General features: G+C 37.3%; 2 protein-coding genes across 6 annotated transcripts; both read left to right on the top strand.

The window, feature by feature from the left end:
* Window positions 1-2,142: 2,142 nt before the first annotated feature.
* Window positions 2,143-7,370, top strand: LOC131696696 (TBC1 domain family member 2A-like). Of its 2 annotated transcripts, none has more exons than XM_059030391.1 (4): window positions 2,143-2,462; window positions 2,965-3,136; window positions 4,606-4,716; window positions 7,189-7,370. In XM_059030391.1, exons 2-4 carry the CDS (start codon window positions 3,086-3,088, stop codon window positions 7,363-7,365), a joined length of 339 nt encoding a protein of 112 aa, XP_058886374.1. In that variant the 5' UTR covers window positions 2,143-2,462; window positions 2,965-3,085; the 3' UTR covers window positions 7,366-7,370. The 2 variants fall into 2 exon arrangements, with proteins under 2 accessions (XP_058886374.1, XP_058886366.1); XM_059030383.1 differs by having other exon boundaries at window positions 2,965-3,205.
* Window positions 7,371-9,491: 2,121 nt separating this feature from the next.
* Window positions 9,492-13,634, top strand: LOC117420549 (TBC1 domain family member 2A-like). 4 transcript variants are annotated; one of them, XR_009329531.1, is made up of 4 exons: window positions 9,492-10,033; window positions 11,178-11,298; window positions 12,038-12,184; window positions 13,325-13,634. XR_009329531.1 is itself a non-coding variant. In XM_059030366.1 (4 exons), exons 1-3 carry the CDS (start codon window positions 9,492-9,494, stop codon window positions 12,101-12,103), a joined length of 729 nt encoding a protein of 242 aa, XP_058886349.1. In that variant the 3' UTR covers window positions 12,104-12,126; window positions 13,325-13,634. The 4 variants fall into 4 exon arrangements, 1 of the variants encoding a protein (XP_058886349.1); XR_009329534.1 differs by lacking the exon at window positions 12,038-12,184 and adding an exon at window positions 11,596-11,766; XR_009329532.1 differs by lacking the exon at window positions 13,325-13,634 and adding an exon at window positions 11,596-11,766 and having other exon boundaries at window positions 12,038-12,177.
* The last annotated feature ends 4,239 nt before the right edge of the window (window positions 13,635-17,873 follow it).

Below are 17,873 nucleotides of genomic sequence, written 5' to 3'. Positions count from 1 at the left end.
ATCAACTTCTTTCAGTAGGCTACTTCCCACTGTTGAATTAACTGTCATAGAACTTTGAGAAATATCAAATTCTAGCACATTCTAAGCATGAGACAATTAATAAACAATGTGACTTTTGACACAAATCAGCTACTTTGACCACTTTCCCAATAAAGCAAGCCCCACAACTTGTAAAGTTACCATCTAGTTTGTTTTGTTTTTGTTTTACAGGCATTAAACAGCCAAGCCATGCTGTATTGGTTGCAGCAGCTGCAAATAAAACGGTGGCAGCACAATACCAGCCTGGTGAAAATACCTGCAGAGCCCTCCACTACCTCCACACAGCTCTGCCAGCTGCCTTCTGCACCTTGGGAAGGTAAGCTCACTGACAGCCCAGTTTTAATTCTAGCTCAAGTTGACCAAATTGTGTGTGGGGTGGGGTTCTTCAGTTTGTGATCTGATGGAGAAAAGGGTTCCAGGGTAGGTGTTGTGTGCATGCAAAACAAAAGAGCTGAACCGGAATAACCCAATTTAAATGATTTATTCTAAACGCTTACAAAGTGTTGCTATACTCTTGTAACCACCACATATTTTTTCATGTTTTGCCCTTTATTGTAATTATATCTAAGATATTTTCATGAGGTGTAATGTGAAGCAAGAAATGCAATGCTTTAATTAGGTGAGGTAACAAAAGTACCAGGACTTTGTTTATTGTGTCTGGTGTCAGATATCTTAATGAATTCAAACAATCAAAAATGATGATCATACAGGAGAATGTTGGTGCTGTGTGGTGGAAAGAACTCAAAATGACAAAAGGGTGATTTCAATTCTGCCCCATACCCATGCTGAGAATGTTCACAGTGAGACTCATTTCTGCCGATGACTCACCGGCTCTGTTGTGCTTGAAGCCTTGAAGCAGGCTTAGTTGCTGAGAACACAAACATGGTAACTAGACAGGGATTCACTTTGTGATGTTATCTTCTGCCTTGTTTCCATTTTTATAACAACAGCGTTGTGTGGAGGTGACTCTGGCTGTTCATCTGTCCATCTGTATGTCACACCTGACTAATTTTGGTTAAACTAGGTGTACACATTATGTGGCAATATTTATTGTGCGTCCATTCATGTCTTGGGACTTTTCAGGAAACTGCATTGCCATTTCATAATGCTTATGTCATGGTCATGAATTTACAGTCATGGTGGGGAATGTATGTTAATGAAATACTTGGTTCATACTTGGATTCAGGTTAACCAAATTGGGTTAATATTGCTCCCTCCCAATGCTGTTTTATTTATTTTTTCTCAATTTACTGCCGTGATAATAAAATTGTCAATTTTTATATTTTACAGTCCTTTTGCCTGTCCAAACTACTCACAAGACAAGCTGTAAAAATGTCTTAACAACACCAGATTTAAATACCACTGAACTCTTTATTAACAACACCCAGTAGACTTACAGTATTTTAGATCTGGTGCTGTTTTAGACTAGGTACTGTATACAGGTTTAAAGCTGGCAAGATGTATATGCACCTCCGTATGTATAATAAAATAGACCCAGTATTTACAGCTGACTCTTGTCTTCTGGTATAAGAATGACGTATACTTTTAACCTGTACTTTCTTAAGACAGCAGCTTAAACAACACAGCCCGCAAACACCGTTTCTGACAGCTGTTGTGAGTGAGACTCTCTAATGTTGCCAGAAACTTTCTCAAGCAAAAGGTGCAGGGAAGGACATTTTCATTTCACTAAAACATACATATATCTACAGTTTTTGGAAATACGGAGAACGGAACCAAATAATACATTTGTATATCTAATCATTTAATTATATTTACTCCATGAAGTCCAGCAAGTAAGTACAAATGTATTACAGTACATTAGAATGGCATTTCCACATGATAAATGAATATGTATGAAATGTGTACTTTGTTTGAAGGGATGGGCAGTTGAGATGCTTGTGCTCTTTTTCAGGAAGGACAGAGGACTTCCTCCCAGCAGTAAAGACCCCCAAGGACCCCATCACAGAGATACAGTAAGACACTACCTGCTAAGAAATAAAGCAAGAGAAGCAACCAGTTGAGCTCTGGATTTTGTTATTTGTTGTGTACTACTTTAGTTTGTGTGTGTGTGTGTGTGTTTGTTTCTATGCATTTAGTTTCGTTTTCTCTGTACTTTGCCTTCAGAAGTCAGTTTGTGTTTCCCCTGCCTTGCCCTTACAGGAACACAGTCCTCAATATCTGTGGAAACAAGCCAGCTCAGGAGCTGAGGCGGAGTGTGTTCAACTTTGACAAGATTCAGCAGTCGCAAGACTGTCCCTGTGAGGATCCTGTGACACAGATACTGGGGGAAACAACAGGTGCGTCCTTCAGTTGACAGGAAACTGCCCTGCAAAGTCTGTGTCTCTGCTTAGTTCATGTCTGGATCAGTTCAATGCGGAGACCACCACAGTGGCTCTGAAACTATTACATTCTTCTCATGCAGGGTAAGAACTCTTTCTGCTGTTATAAATGTGCAGAGGTTTCCTGTTCCTAAAAGGTGAACCATGCAGGAGTAAAGCTTGTTAATAAGATCAAGAATGAGTGTCAATAAAGCCTTTTTTTAAGAAATTTCTAGAAAACTCACTTGAAAGCTCACAATTTCACCTTTCATTGAAAACAACAGCTCTTTTTAACAACTATTTTCTTTTGCAGCAAATTGTAGTTTTGGCTAGGCACCCTAGAATTAACATCGGTACTATGGGTTCTATGATGATTTTTGTGTGTATAACAAATTTGAATTCCAGAAATAATCATTATTTTCTTTTTTTTGTTTAATGATTATGAAGGGTATATTGTCAGGTAGGTGGCTCCAGAATAAAATAAAGAACCAGCAAGTTTAAGAAAAATATATATATATATATATATATATATATATATATATATATATATATATTAAATAAATATTCATGCATTTCAAATGCTTTCTTTGCTTGCTCTATTTCCTAGCACCTCCAGCACCGCCTGTACCTCTGACACCCCCAGCACCTACAGTCCTTTCAGCTCCTTCAGTTTCTTCAGTTACAAACGAGTCTGCGCAGGAAGCGCCCAGCGTACCTTAGCCAACTCCATGGGCACAGAGACCTTCTGCAAGCTGCAGGAGAAGATTGAGCACCTCAAGGTTATTTTAAAAGTTACTTTTACATTACAGCCATGGGAAGTACGTCAACTCTTGTTTCAAGAAACACGGGTAAAACCACACTCTTTTTTTTGGTTTTGTTTGACCACCATGTAATCCTGCATGATGTGAAAAAGCAGTAAAGTAACTGATCCATGTTTTCACTGCTGGGGTGTCACATACGGTATTCTGCACCTTCTCTGCATCCAATAAGCATTACAAACATGACATCTTAACTAGCTTTTATTAGCATTGGAGCAGAGACACAATTACTGTTTGCCACTCCAGTCTAAGAATGATTCATTTATAGTAGAACCGGTCCAGCGAATATATATACTAATATTGTATCTCAGAGGAAGTCGTTTTAGTATATTGTAGTTTCTTTATTAATGTCGGGGCATTATAAATGAACAACGTCAGGTACATCAGTGTGCCTAAAACACCAAAGTACGACACAGCATGTATACTATACAAAAAAATCTGTGAAAATGACTGCACAAGCACTGAAGTACAGTATTTCTCAGTTTACAAAACAGCATTCCAAACAGTTCTTAACGTGCTTTCTCAGTGTATGCCAAAGTAATCTGACAGGTTTTTTTACATTGTGTGTGTTAACCTGAGACATAAACAGTACAGTACAGTAATTTTATGAATCCTTTACTTTTCTTTTATTTACTATGGTTAAACTGGGCAGTTATGTGAAGTGACAGCGTGTACAAATTCTGTCTTGCTAAGAGCTGAATTTACTGTTTTAGACCCATAATAAAATGTGCATTGGTCAGTTTCCATCAGTACCATTCAGTTGGTAGCAGCATATGTAAGTCACACATGGCACAGGTCCATTGGGTAATGATGGTGTCATATCTTGCAGGATCAGATATGACAGGTTCGACCGTACTTTGTATCACGTTACTGTGATTTTGTACTGTATAGGTCAGGCTTGCACAGTGTTGATGTGATGTTACAATGAACAGCAAAAATGATTATAATAACATAAACATACTGTATAAAAAAAGATCCCTGTGTAACCCCAGGCTACTAGGCATGAGGGGGTACACTGCTCTCTGATAAAAGTTAGGAGACCAGTTATCTGCTTATTAGCAAAACTTAAATCCACTAATATAAAGTCAAATAATAATTCCAGACACGTGATCAGTTGGCCTATTTTTTTTTTAGCAGTTTTAGCATTTTTTTCTTCTATTTCTTTGTTATTAGAACAAAACAAGTATATTGTTTTTGTACAGTGTATTAATTGACATTAGTTAGCCACACTTTTTTTTTTACGTATCCCAGCGATTTTCAAACAGTGTTTTATAGGGTACAAATGAGTACAATTATGAAAGCAAAGAAAAGCAGTGATCAGTCAGGACTAGGTCAAACCTGTGCTCTTAATAAGTAGAGCTCACAGTAGAAATGTTTTAAATTTAACCACAGATTGTGTTCTGATTTCATTCTTTTACTGTGTTTACTAGGACGATATAGAGGCGCACAAGATGCAAAACAAGTTCCTCAGCTCTGAAATCTACCAGCTTACTAAGCTGTGGAGGAACAGTTCAGAAGAGGAGAAGGGCCTCCTGATGAAGGTATGTGCTTTACAGCTTGCTGTGTGACAGATCTGTACCCATTTAACCATTGTGAAAAAACATATATGTTCAAAAAATATATTATCCTTACCTACAAGTCTTTAATGCAGTATCGTCAATGTGTAAGGCTAATATACAAGTGACTTTATTTAATACTAAACATCTTATTTTCAGCTTTTATAGCGTAGGCCCCAGATTAATAGTAATAGTAATGAGTTTCATTTATTTCTTTTTTCTCATAGCTTTAACCACAAAATCACAATGAGATCTGTGATTTCACCTAGAGACATCTCTGTCTGCACTAAGAAGCCAAAGTAAATTAAAGAACAACTAGCATGCTGGTACATTATGATAAAGCAAACTGCTTAGTGACACATGGATTGCAAGTGGTTCTAATGTAGTGACGCAAGCTGGTGACCTACTGGGCACTATTCTTACACAGTCTAACGCAAAAAAACAAAATAAAAAAAAACAACTTTAGATTCACTTTGTATCATTTTCACATCCTGGTAACATTTTAAAAGTTTAAAGCATTCCTTTGGCCTCCTGTTTAACCACAGTATTTCTGCAGTTTTACCCATGCTTTTCCCATGGTTATACAATGCATTTATTATAATTTACCTGGGTTTACCATGTTTATTAATATACTTTTATTATTATTATTTATTTCTTAGCAGACACCCTTATCTAGGGCGACTTACAATTGTTACAAGATATCACATTATTTTTACATACAATTACCCATTTATACAGTTATACATTTATACGAGCAATCGAGGTAAAGTACCTTGCTCAAGGGTACAGCAGCAGTGTTCCCCACCTGGGATTGAACCCATGACCCTCGGGTCAAGAATCCAGAGCCCTAACCACTCCTCCACATACCTTCTTACCTTGTTACTGTAGTCTAGTATCTGCATAAATAAAGACATAGGCAGTCAGTATTTTTGGTCAATTATTTGCTTTTTTTGCAGAGATACTTCCTCTGTTATGTTTCTCTTTAGTAATTTGTGGTTTCTTTTTTCATTTTATACTGTACTTCCCTTATTTTTATAATTTTCTTTGTACTTCTGCTAGGTTTCACTCCTTGTTTCTTCTTCTTAGTTGACTGTCATAGTAGTTCTGACTGGCTGGCTGTTAGCCTGGTCAGCAACCTCGGGTGTGTTCATGCATTACTAATTAAAACCACAGAGAAGTTAGCAACTGAGCCAGCTCCAGTCTCCCAGAATGAACAGATCAGACTGATTGGGGTGTTTCCCTTTCATCTCCAAATCTAGGTCTCCTCTAGATGCAGAAAGCAAATTGGAAACATACAGTGCCTTGCGAAAGTATTCGGCCCCCTTGAACTTTGCGACCTTTTGCCACATTTCAGGCTTCGAACATAAAGATATGAAACTGTAATTTTTTGTGAAGAATCAACAACAAGTGGGACACAATCATGAAGTGGAACGAAATTTATTGGATATTTCAAACTTTAACAAATAAAAAACTGAAAAATTGGGCGTGCAAAATTATTCAGCCCCCTTAAGTTAATACTTTGTAGCGCCACCTTTTGCTGCGATTACAGCTGTAAGTCGCTTGGGGTATGTCTCTATCGGTTTTGCACATCGAGAGACTGAAATTTTTGCCCATTCCTCCTTGCAAAACAGCTCGAGCTCAGTGAGGTTGGATGGAGAGCATTTGTGAACAGCAGTTTTCAGTTCTTTCCACAGATTCTCGATTGGATTCAGGTCTGGACTTTGACTTGGCCATTCTAACACCTGGATATGTTTATTTGTGAACCATTCCATTGTAGATTTTGCTTTATGTTTTGGATCATTGTCTTGTTGGAAGGCAAATCTCCGTCCCAGTCTCAGGTCTTTTGCAGACTCCATCAGGTTTTCTTCCAGAATGGTCCTGTATTTGGCTCCATCCATCTTCCCATCAATTTTAACCATCTTCCCTGTCCCTGCTGAAGAAAAGCAGGCCCAAACCATGATGCTGCCACCACCATGTTTGACAGTGGGGATGGTGTGTTCAGGGTGATGAGCTGTGTTGCTTTTACGCCAAACATAACGTTTTGCATTGTTGCCAAAAAGTTCGATTTTGGTTTCATCTGACCAGAGCACCTTCTTCCACATGTTTGGTGTGTCTCCCAGGTGGCTTGTGGCAAACTGTAAACGACACTTTTTATGGATATCTTTAAGAAATGGCTTTCTTCTTGCCACTCTTCCATAAAGGCCAGATTTGTGCAGTATACGACTGATTGTTGCTCCATCAGAACTGTAAAATTAGTTATTTGAAAATGTACTAGGTTCATTTTTACATTTTAATAAACAAGTTCAACCCAGTTAAAAAGTAACAGGGTGTAGAAACCCTCTGCCTTTGGACTGCCCTGTCTTGGAAATGAGTGGGAGGTTGTGGGAGGGTTACTGCTTTCACCAGCTGCTGTGTTTTGTTTTAATCCTAACCCTAAACCTCTCTTTTGTGTTGCAGTGTGCCTACCTGGAGGCCAAAAACTGCCAGATTGAGAGCAAGTACCTGGTCGTGCTGCGCAGGCTGCAGGAGAGCAAAGGGCTGGACAGCAGTCAGCAGGAGATGGTGAAAAGGCTCATTGAGGACTCACTGCAGGGAGACAAGAAGGATGTCTTTAAACTCAACCCTGTCAGGTAAGACAGTACTGACATTTCCATACCGGGGTTTCACAGCGAAAACTTTTTTCCCCCGGCTACTTTCTTGTTTTTTTGTTACTAAGTATATTCAAATATTTAAAATGCAATTCTATTGTTAAACTGATGATGTGATTGCAAGCTACACCAGTTCCATTTTCATATAATACCCTCATATCCCGAACTGAAATACCAAAACAAGCAAAGGATCAAAATGTTAATGTTGGTTTGTTGCAATTGTGATCTAATAGGTGCGCAAATGAAAAGCCAAAAAAGAGCTGGAACTTACAGTAGTTTCTGGGCTTTGCTGTCTATGATTTTCTATGTCATGTGCCCTGCTCTTTTAATGTGATAATTTAATAATTGAAAAAAATATATATTTTGTTTATGTCACTTCTTTAAAACAAAACAAAAAATCTTTTTGTTTTGTTGCATGGTCTGTTTAGAACAGTAGTGCGAATTATATGCACTTCCTATTTTTCATGATTATTTTCTCAGTTTGTTTTTGTCAATATTATAGAAATTCCTTTCGTAGAGTTTACTGTAGTCTTAACAGCTGCACAGGAACTCAGATTGAATAGTATTGATTGTAAATTGAACAGAAAATGTTTGTTCTGCTGTTCGAGCGATTGATGCAAGCAGCTGAAATGAGCTTGCTGTTAACTGTATAGTAATCCACATCACAATACCACTGCACACCTTAGCAGGCAAAAAGAAAGGTCAAAGATTGGATTGACATTGAACTGCTCCCTAACCAACCACATAAAGAGCAATGTGCGTCAATAAACACTGCAATTCCAGGACCATATATAAGGGTTGATGTTAGGCAGTGAAGGTGTATATATGCCCAAAAAGCAGTCAGAGGCTGCAGCAAGTCTACCGTTTATTTAGAAAACTCCAGGATCCTTTGTTCATACATAAGGCCCTGTGAAAATAGTGTGTGTTTTTTGTTTTTTTTTTAATTCAAGGCAGTACCACGGGTAAAGTGTCGTATTTTGCAGATTGTGCACAGAACTATTTTATAAATTATGTGTACAGATTATTATTATTTTTTTATACAGCAAATAGATTGATTAAATGCACCGACATCTTCAAAATCAACGTCAAAGTTATTCAAGCACTTTACAATAGCTTGTGAAACGGTGTTGTCATTAACAGCCTGTAGGTAAAGTGTATCTGCAAGGACAGCTTTCAGTTCTATGTCAGATGCATGTTCACCATTTAGGCCCTGCAAAACAAATACAATGTGAAACACATATTGCTATTGGGCATCAGTCGACTCGTCAGTGACCATTGACAAGCAACCAGACTGTTTTACTAATTCCATAATCTCCTGCTTGTGATAGTCGGCAACTTGAGGTAAGTATTCACATCTCAGCTGGGCTGATGAAGGAATCACTCCACCATTTGCTACACTCGGTATGAAGAAATTACGTAACTTTTGGTTGTCCAGTTTTTCAAGAGGGATATTTGCGCAAACAAACACCCCTGTCAGGTCAAAATGTAATGTGTTTCGTGCTTCACGGTTTTCAGTGGACTTTTGGAACATGGAAGTTCACGTTTTTGGTTTCTTGGGTTTCCGCCTTTCTCTTTCAGTGAATACTTGAATCTAAATGCCTGTCAAGAGATGATTTGCAGTAACATTGCAGGACATACAGAATAGCTTACCTCCATCGTATGAAATACAAATAATAATTATAAGAATATTGAAAAAATCACGGTATTGGGCTAAGTTTGCAATTTCTGCGCAGTTCCTGAAATCTCGATTTACACAGGGCCTTATACATAACCCTAGGCAGGTTAGTTTCAGGCACAAATACCATTTACACATAACCCTTTCCTGGTTCTTGTACTGGCTTCCAAACACATTTACCTCCTCATAACCGTCAAACTTCAGCCCACTCCCTTCTCTCCCTTTGTCTCTCTCCGCCAGCTGTTCCAACTCAACTAACTAACTCAATGCTCTCCTGCAGCGTTGGGGAGGAATACGCTGGCAGAGGGGACTGATTAGAAATATAACAGTACAACTTAACATAGAGGTTCATTACACATAACTAAATCACAAAAACCTGGAGCCATGCACCTACTATACAATGTTGTATGATAATTTAGGGAATATGTGAATACTGCATGTTACCAACATCCTTGTTTAACTTTCTGTTCCTTCCCATTGAGTACGACGACTATGGATTCAAGACCATTCCTGATTATGAAGTAGAGGACGTGAAGCTCCTGGCCAAAATCCAGGCCCTGGAGATCCGTTCCAACAACCTGCGCAACAATGAGATGGTGGACAAGCCCTTGCGGACCAGGTGGGCTAACTACCTGGCCAGCCGTCCCTTGGACCAGCTGGCTCCCTCCCCGGAGCTGAAGGGCCTGATCCGGTGTGGGATCCCTGTGGAGTACCGGGAGCAGGTGTGGCGCTGGATCGTGAGGACACGGATGCAGGTCTATAGGAAGCGGAATCCCAATCGCTACCAGGAGCTGAGGAAGCACTGCGAGGTGTCGGAGCACCCGGCCTCACGGCAGATCAGGCAGGACCTGCACCGCACCCTCACCAGCAATAAGCACTTCTCCTCGCCCACCTCCGACGCAGTCCAAAAGCTGCAGCGCATTCTGCTAGCCTTCTCCTGGCAAAACCCCACCATCGGCTACTGCCAGGGTCTCAACCGGTACTGTACCTTTTGTATTGAAAGTTCTTAATGCCATTCGCTCATGTTAAGTAGTAAAAGGTGTTGCCAAAAAAAAAAAAAAAACACTTTCTTGTACTTCTTGGACATGGACTAGCATAACTTATCCTTTTCTAAAACAGAGAATAATGCCTATTACCGGTAAGCAGTGCCACAGGTAATGGCAGCATTACCGGTGTTTAACATTTTAGAGCACTTCGTTGGAGGTAGCTATGCCAGGAGACTATACTAGAGCAATGTGTTGTTGTATTATAAATAGCAATAAGAATACACATGCAAACAGTGTTTATTTATTGAGTTCAGAAATATTTGAGAAATTATGACACCTAGTGGTTGTTAACTGTGTTGTGTATTCTTAGCTACTCATCCCTCCCCTGTACAGTATATCATTTTCTGGAATCACAAATATACTGGCCCAGATATGTTCTTTAATATTCTACACAACTGTGGTGGAAAGCACGAGTGGCCATATTCAGGCAGATTAAAAATAATACGATGGCCAGTCCCTGACCATCTTCCAGCGTCTCCTCAAGACTCACCTCTTCAGACAGCACCTGTAGAAACTCCTCTTTTCCATCTGGACACTTATCACTCTTCCTTAAATGCACTTTACTTGCTCTTATCTGCTCCCTTTTTTACTGCATTTAACCCTGTACTTTAGAGTACTGTAATCTGTTGAGTGTCATTTAATCTGTAGTATTTTGTATTTAATTATATCCTGATGTAACTATCACTGACACTGTTATCTGTTCCGTTATTGAATCTTATTTTGTCATATATACTTGTACTTGCTAGAACCGAAATGATTATATTTTATCTTGCTCTTAATTGTATTAATACTTGTACTGATTCTTGAAATGTATTTTTGTCTACGACTGTAAGTCACTCTGGATAAGGGCGTCTGCTAAGAAATAAAATAATAATAAATACAAATAAGTGTATAATTTACATAATTTCTTGCTAGTTTCATACATCAAATGTATTTATTCCTCTGAAGATTTATTTCAAAATAGGGCCTAAAATGTGTAAAAATGTGGCTTGGCACACCTATGTGTCCCCCTTTTCTTCTGAATATTAGCAGCACACTTCCAGTGGAGTCATGTGGTGTGTGTGTTTCCTCTTGCAGGTTGGCAGCTATTGCACTTTTAGTTCTGAAGGATGAAGAGGATGCCTTCTGGTGTCTGGTGGCTATTGTTGAAATCATAATGCCACAAGACTACTACAGCAAAACCCTCACTGCCTCTCAGGTACAGTATGTACAACAACTGATTTCAAATCAGTGAACCCTCTTCTTCTATATATATACACACACACACAAACACACATTAGTGCCGGGTTATACCCAGCAGTAGAGCACCGTACTTGACTTCTTACCTGAAATGAGTATAGTGATGACAACCAGTAAGACGTGTCTAAAACTATAAACTGATCTAATTGCAACCACAGCTAAAACGCGAGTAATGATGACGTGTTTCATCCTGTCACAAATGTTTATAAACCATGACACAAAACAGTTGTGTGATCACTTACTTCCTTGCTTGTAGGTAAAATATATCACAGCCATAAATATAGAATGATCCCACAGTTATGAAGTCTTCAGAAACCGGAAAAGGTAATGGGATACCTGATACCGGATGTCAGGGTAGCGGGACACTCTGAACTCCACACATAAACCTGACGAATTGACGATACCCCCTGGCGACTTGGAGGGGCAAGTAAGCATAAATATCTGGATTGTGTTCAAAATAAAAACTCAGTATTCCTGAGGTCAAACAACTCAATTTGTTAATTGTACTAGTATTGCTAAAGGGACAAGGCCAGGTGGAACAGGGATATGCAGTTCTGGTAATAATACAATGAAACCACCACTGCAAACTTTAAAAAATTATGACTTTGCCTTCAGTAGTTAATTAAATAATCTTCCCAGCGTTTCAGTATGTTTAACCACTTCACACCATGACGTATGTATGCCTTGTTTATTTCCAGGTAACTCGCTTTATGTTGCTACAACGGTGTTGCTACGGGAAGACTGATGCTGCTTCTGGCGTTTAAATTTCAGACAGGATAGAACTGAAGTAACTTTTTTAAATGATTTATGTCAGCGAACGTGTACTCGACAGGATCTTATCTTTGGTAAGTACTGTACTGTGCCACAAGCATTAGACAGAAGTGACACAACACGTTTACGAAGAATGTATTGTTTTTTTTGTACAGATCGTGGTATACCAAATAAATAAAGCAAGCGGTGGGTGAGGCGCCCTACGTAATTTTAACGGTCACTATGTGTCAGTTGCAGCGTACTGGGGCGCGCCCCTTATGAAAGTTTTTTTAAAGGATAGAACAATTTAAATTACATAAAATGACAGTTGACGATGACTGTAGGACTTGTAGAACCAGATAAATTATGTTTGAAACTGCAGTGAACTGAGCCGAAATGGCGGCAGCCGAAATGGTGGTTTGTTTTTGTTTATTTGTTTTTTCTAGATTTAATAAAAAAAAAGAGACCAGATTTAGCTACATATAAATGTTAATAAACACATTCTTAAAAGTTTTGACATTTTTGAAACACATTTGTTGCCTTATTTATTACATGCATGATTGATGAGAATTATTATTATTATTATTATTATTATTATTATTATTATTATTATTGGCATTGTATTCACGATTTGTCAGAAACCCAGAAGAGTAAAAGAGTAAAAGATTTATAGACTTTACATGTGGAATTTGTGATGCGCGTTTTCAACATTTATAAATTATATCTGGAATTACAAATTTCCAAACTTTTAAGAATGTGTTTAATATTTATGTATTTAGCTACATCTGAACTTTTTGTGGTTAAATCTAGGAAAAAAATACGCAATTTACATTAAATCTGGAAAAAAAACCGGTTAAAATATAGTTAAATTCTAACGTTTTAAAACTAGCCTATGCGAAGTTCAGAGATTAAAAAGAGACAACGTGAAGTTCATGAGACAACAATGAAGTTCATATAAAATATACACTAACTTGTCTGTTAAAAACTTGTTTTCAGAGAAGTTTTGAAGAATTTACTTTTATATCTGCTATGTTGTATTCTAGATTTGACAAATTCTTCTTCTTCTTCTTCTAATTCTTCTTCTTCTTCTTCTTCTTCTTCTTCTTCTTATTATTATTATTATTATTATTATTATTATTTTACCTACTCCTAGTAAGATTATTATTTGTTCATGTGATGTTGACACACCTCATATAACACGCTGTATACATCTACACTTTTAATTTTCACTTCAGATACTTCTCGTAATAGTGGTTCTGTCCTGGGGATATGTCATCTACGCAACAAGAATCGCAGCAAAATGGCAACTGGAAAAAACATTCAAGACCACAAACTGATCCCTCGATTTGGAACTGAATATAAACACGAATGAAACTAGAAACATCTGAAACTTGTGTCAGAAACTCAATGTTTAAAAAAAAAAAAAGTGATTTTACATTTGATGCTCAACTGACCCTTTTTCATTAAATATGGTTTAATCAAAATATATATGGAAAAGGGTATTTTAAATATTGCGCATGTAAAATAAAACTATTTTTAAAGTAACATTGTGTGCATTATTATTTTTGACATGTTTCTGAATCTAATCAAGTTTAAGTATTGAGCAGTTGAAATTGATTGAAACAGTGTGTCAAACAATGTACCCTAGACATGCAAAACACTATGAACATGTTATGACAATACGTCTCCACTATGATAAATCCAAAGGAAATCCTACTAAATGTTATGGTCAAGATTGTTCTTTATACACGTATATTGTTAAACCATAATAGCCCCAGAAAATGTGATTGAAAGTTAATTAGTTACAGTAAATCAAGTAATTTAACTTATTGATCAAGTATTTGAAACCTAGACTTGTGGAAAACTGCACATTGAGTTGTGATCTAACTTGGTTATGGCATGATTTACCACAGGTTACTGAGTTATCAGAATTTTGGGACATACATTTGTCATTTCAGGGTCTTCATTCAAAATGTGGATACTTTTGCACCGACTGTCACAATACACTGTAGTTATACAAATGTTATACAATCTGCAAACGTAACCATGCCTTTACGTGGAGTTCTGTGCAAAACATCACAAGGCAGCGATTGGAATGTGGTTGCTTGTTGAGGCAATGCAGAATCTGAAAAACTATGTTTCCTATTTCCTGCCAGGTTTTGTTTACTCATTCATCCCCATGCAGACCCACAAACAAAAAACAATACAGCTTCACATAAGATAAATGTAACCTTTTACTTTGTTTAGCTATGTTGCTTTGCGGTTTGTGAGATGTGGTCCAAAAATCAACTAACACCCTTATAACTATATAAAATATAGTTAAAAATAAGAATAACGTAGCAGTACAGCTATGTGTGATGTCATTGATACAAAGATATTTGAGATGGCTTTATCACATCAATATCAGGGTCTACTACTATATTATAAAATGTTATCACGTTGATCCATCCATTATCTGCTACATGTACACACAGCCATGTATTAAAAGGAGACAGTGATTATCTTTGTTAATCAGTTTTAATGATAAATAGAGTGTTTTTTTTTTTGTTTTACAGCAGAATACAGTGTATTTTTGTTAGATGTGCTTCAATGTTTAATGATGTCGATGGCTCTCTTTCTCTGGTAAGCCTGGAATGATCTCCCCAGTTTCCAAAACTGTATCGCCATAAAGGAAACAAAATAATATTTTCATAACTAGTTAAGATTGTATTACCAGCAAACAAATCTAATTCTTAACAAAAGGTCTTGATACCAGGAGGTCGCCGGTTCAAATCCTGGCTCAGCCACTGACTCAATGTGTGCGACCCTGAGCAAGTCACTTCACTTCCTTGTGCTCCGTCTTTCGAATGAGACGTAAAACTGAGGTCCTATTGTAGTGACTGCAGCAGCAGTTATTGATGCATATTTCACCCCTAGTCTCTGTCGCTTTGGATAAAAGTGTCTGCTAAATTACCAAATAATAATAATAATAATAATAATAATAATAATAATAATAATACAACTTTACATACTATATAGATCTGTAAAAAAATACAATTTGTTTTTACATAATAATTCTCTTATTTAATTCAAGCAAAAGAAAAACTGCATAAATTACGTCTGAAAACACATTCTTTTGTACAGAAGATCTAAGGAAGAGTTGATGTATTTACAGCATGACAAATTACTGTATGTACATAGTATACAGTGAACTTTGATTAAATAGTTGGCAGTGGGAAGGACATTGTTATTTTTGGATATGTTAAGGTGGTAAGTTTGACTAATGTTAAGGTGGTAAGTTTGACTAATCAATGTGTGGTGACTGTTTATTCAGCCTCATAGTGCACTTATGTTCATTTAGATGCCTTTACACATTGTTATTGTTAATTTATGCAACTATGGTCCACTTGCTTATGACAATCCTTAACTTACTAACACTTAAAACTTACCTTTCACAGCATGCACTTGCATGCATTCAGAAAACTCCATATCCCTGAAAATATCACAATGGTGTTCCAACCCATTCACAAATGTGTTTATTCAAAACAAACCATTCCAAAATGAAGTATACCATACAAGCAAAGAACCAAACGAAACAATCTTAAACAGAACCATATTTCTACTGCCAATGAGATACTGCAAGATGGTATTTTACATTGTAATGTGCCACCCAAGCATGTATTAATAGCCGAGTAAAAGTCCACCACACCGCATTGCAGCCTTTGAAAGTCTGAAAAGAAAATTAACGATAATAAAATGGTACTTACAATTGTTATGTTAGCCTAGTGCATAGTTCACTTAAGTTCATATCAAATATACACTAACTTGTCTGTTAAACACCCAATTTTGTGAATATCGGGTACATTAAATACCGGAAAGCAATCTTCCCGTATTATTATGACACTGACAGAAGAAAGACACATGGAAATCCACAGGCGAGTAAATTCATATGACCAAAAATACGACTACTGCCTTAATTACCAAGCAACTACGGCGCATTTGTAAATGCTTTACAAACTCACATAAATCCTCCACAAGTTCTTAGGCTGCAGAAAACCAGACCAGAATTTAGCCACAGGTCCATCTTTTTGAGGGGGCAGGACAGGCTCACGGGGGCTCAGCTCCGAGTCCTGATCCTTAAGCCACTTCTCAGTTGTGTCAGCTGCTCCAAGCGGAGCTTCTCGTCGGGGTGTAAACAGCCATTTTGATGTTTACAAAAAAATATAAGTTACAGAGATTTTAAAACTTACAATAACATCATAGAGGCCACTAAAACTATGGCCCGTCGCACCCTGATGAGATCATAGCGTTGTACTGGCTGTATTTTTGAGAGTTGGGAGAGACATCTACTGGATTGGAGGGTTACATTGCTTTTTGTTTTCCTTTTTACAATGTCCTGTACTTTTGGTAGAATATACAATTATGTTTTGTTTTTTTTTCATACTCGGCCCAATTAATTAATGTTTTAATTTGGATGAACAGGTCTATATATTGCCATTTTGTTTTTTAACAATGGGGAAAATAACTATCTGAATTCATTCAGAACTCTACATGCTTTTTCTCTCTGGTGAAATGTATTTTTTTTTTTTCTTAGGGGCAAAAATTGTAATTGCTTTTGAAATGACAAATTCAGCAGGATTTTTTTTTTTTTTTTTTTTTTTGTATTAAAATTGGTCTTTTGTTTTTGTTCATTGATTGTTTGGATTTTCTTCCAGGACATTTCGGGTTATTATCAAAGGATTGGCAACTCCATATGCACAGCAGTAGACAGGACCAGACAAAAGCAGGTGAGAATAGCACAGACATTCAGTGGAAATACCAACAGTGGTAGAGTAGACAATGTAGCTTTTAGAAATCTCAGCCTGCAGCTGTGCACCACAGGTAATAATCCAAAATGTGTCGGAAGAAATTCTAAACTGAAAGTACGTTTTTCTTTTTTGGTGTATTTAGAGAAGGGGTGGCGATGTAATGGTTTGCAGTAGGATTCTGCGTTTGTTCCTACAATTGAATAAGATCTGTAACCTAGTGGGCATCTCTCTCTCTCTCTCTCTCTCTCTCTCTCTCTCTCTCTCTCTCTCTCTCTCTCTCTCTCTCTCTCTCTCTCTCTCTCTCTCTCTCTCTCTCTCTCTCTCTCTCTCTCTCTCTCTCTCTCTCTCTCCTAATGGGTTTGTTGTTAAATAATACTTCTTTTGTATATAAAAATAAATGAAAGATTGAATTGAACAGTTTATGGCCAAGAAAACAGTTTACCCTTAATTAAACAACTTATTGGCTAGGTAAAGTTAAGGTAAAGTTCATTCTTACAATTAAATTTGAAAGGCATTTTACCAAGGTGGTTTCATCTTGCTACGTGTAATATGTACAGTACAATTTCTAGGTTTGCAAAAAAAAAAACGTACCTAAATATTAAAAGAGATATATGAGTTTCTTATGAATCTCATTAACTATGATTGTATGCATACATTTTGCAACAGGTTGGGCATTCCATTCAGATGTATAAAATTAAATTGCTCATCAGGTAAACCTTTGCTATTTTGGTACGTTTCAGTGGAAACCACAATATCTGTTTTTTATTATATAATACAAATACAGATGAAAAAAATGGAGTGTGTAATGTATATGGTTCATTATCGTAAAGAACTCTTATTTCACCGTTAAGCCATAGTGTATTCAAAATGATTGATTTAAGAGTGGTAGCGTCTCTTCAGTCTCCACCACTTTGAGGCAATTTTCAGCCATCACCTGTAATTGCTTGTCTGTAATGTTCAGGTTGGGAAAAGAACAGGAGGTGGCAGGACCTGCCAA

Source organism: Acipenser ruthenus, chromosome 1, assembly GCF_902713425.1.
Source record: "Acipenser ruthenus chromosome 1, fAciRut3.2 maternal haplotype, whole genome shotgun sequence".
In the NCBI taxonomy this organism is placed as follows: Eukaryota; Metazoa; Chordata; class Actinopteri; order Acipenseriformes; family Acipenseridae; genus Acipenser; species Acipenser ruthenus.
Note: the sequence above shows the minus strand (reverse complement) of the source record. Positions and strands in the feature narration are given on the sequence as shown.

Bases quoted from the DNA above. Each gene is read 5' to 3' on its own strand.
- LOC131696696 (XM_059030383.1), top strand. From the start codon at position 3,086: ATGGGCACAGAGACCTTCTGCAAGCTGCAGGAGAAGATTGAGCACCTC. The intron at 3,206-4,605 runs GTAAAACCACAC...TGTGTTTACTAG, and splicing joins TCTTGTTTCAAGAAACACGG to GACGATATAGAGGCGCACAA. The intron at 4,717-7,188 runs GTATGTGCTTTA...TTTGTGTTGCAG, and splicing joins AGAAGGGCCTCCTGATGAAG to TGTGCCTACCTGGAGGCCAA.
- LOC117420549 (XM_059030366.1), top strand. From the start codon at position 9,492: ATGTTACCAACATCCTTGTTTAACTTTCTGTTCCTTCCCATTGAGTAC. The intron at 10,034-11,177 runs GTACTGTACCTT...TTCCTCTTGCAG, and splicing joins TACTGCCAGGGTCTCAACCG to GTTGGCAGCTATTGCACTTT. The intron at 11,299-12,037 runs GTACAGTATGTA...GTTTATTTCCAG, and splicing joins AAACCCTCACTGCCTCTCAG to GTAACTCGCTTTATGTTGCT.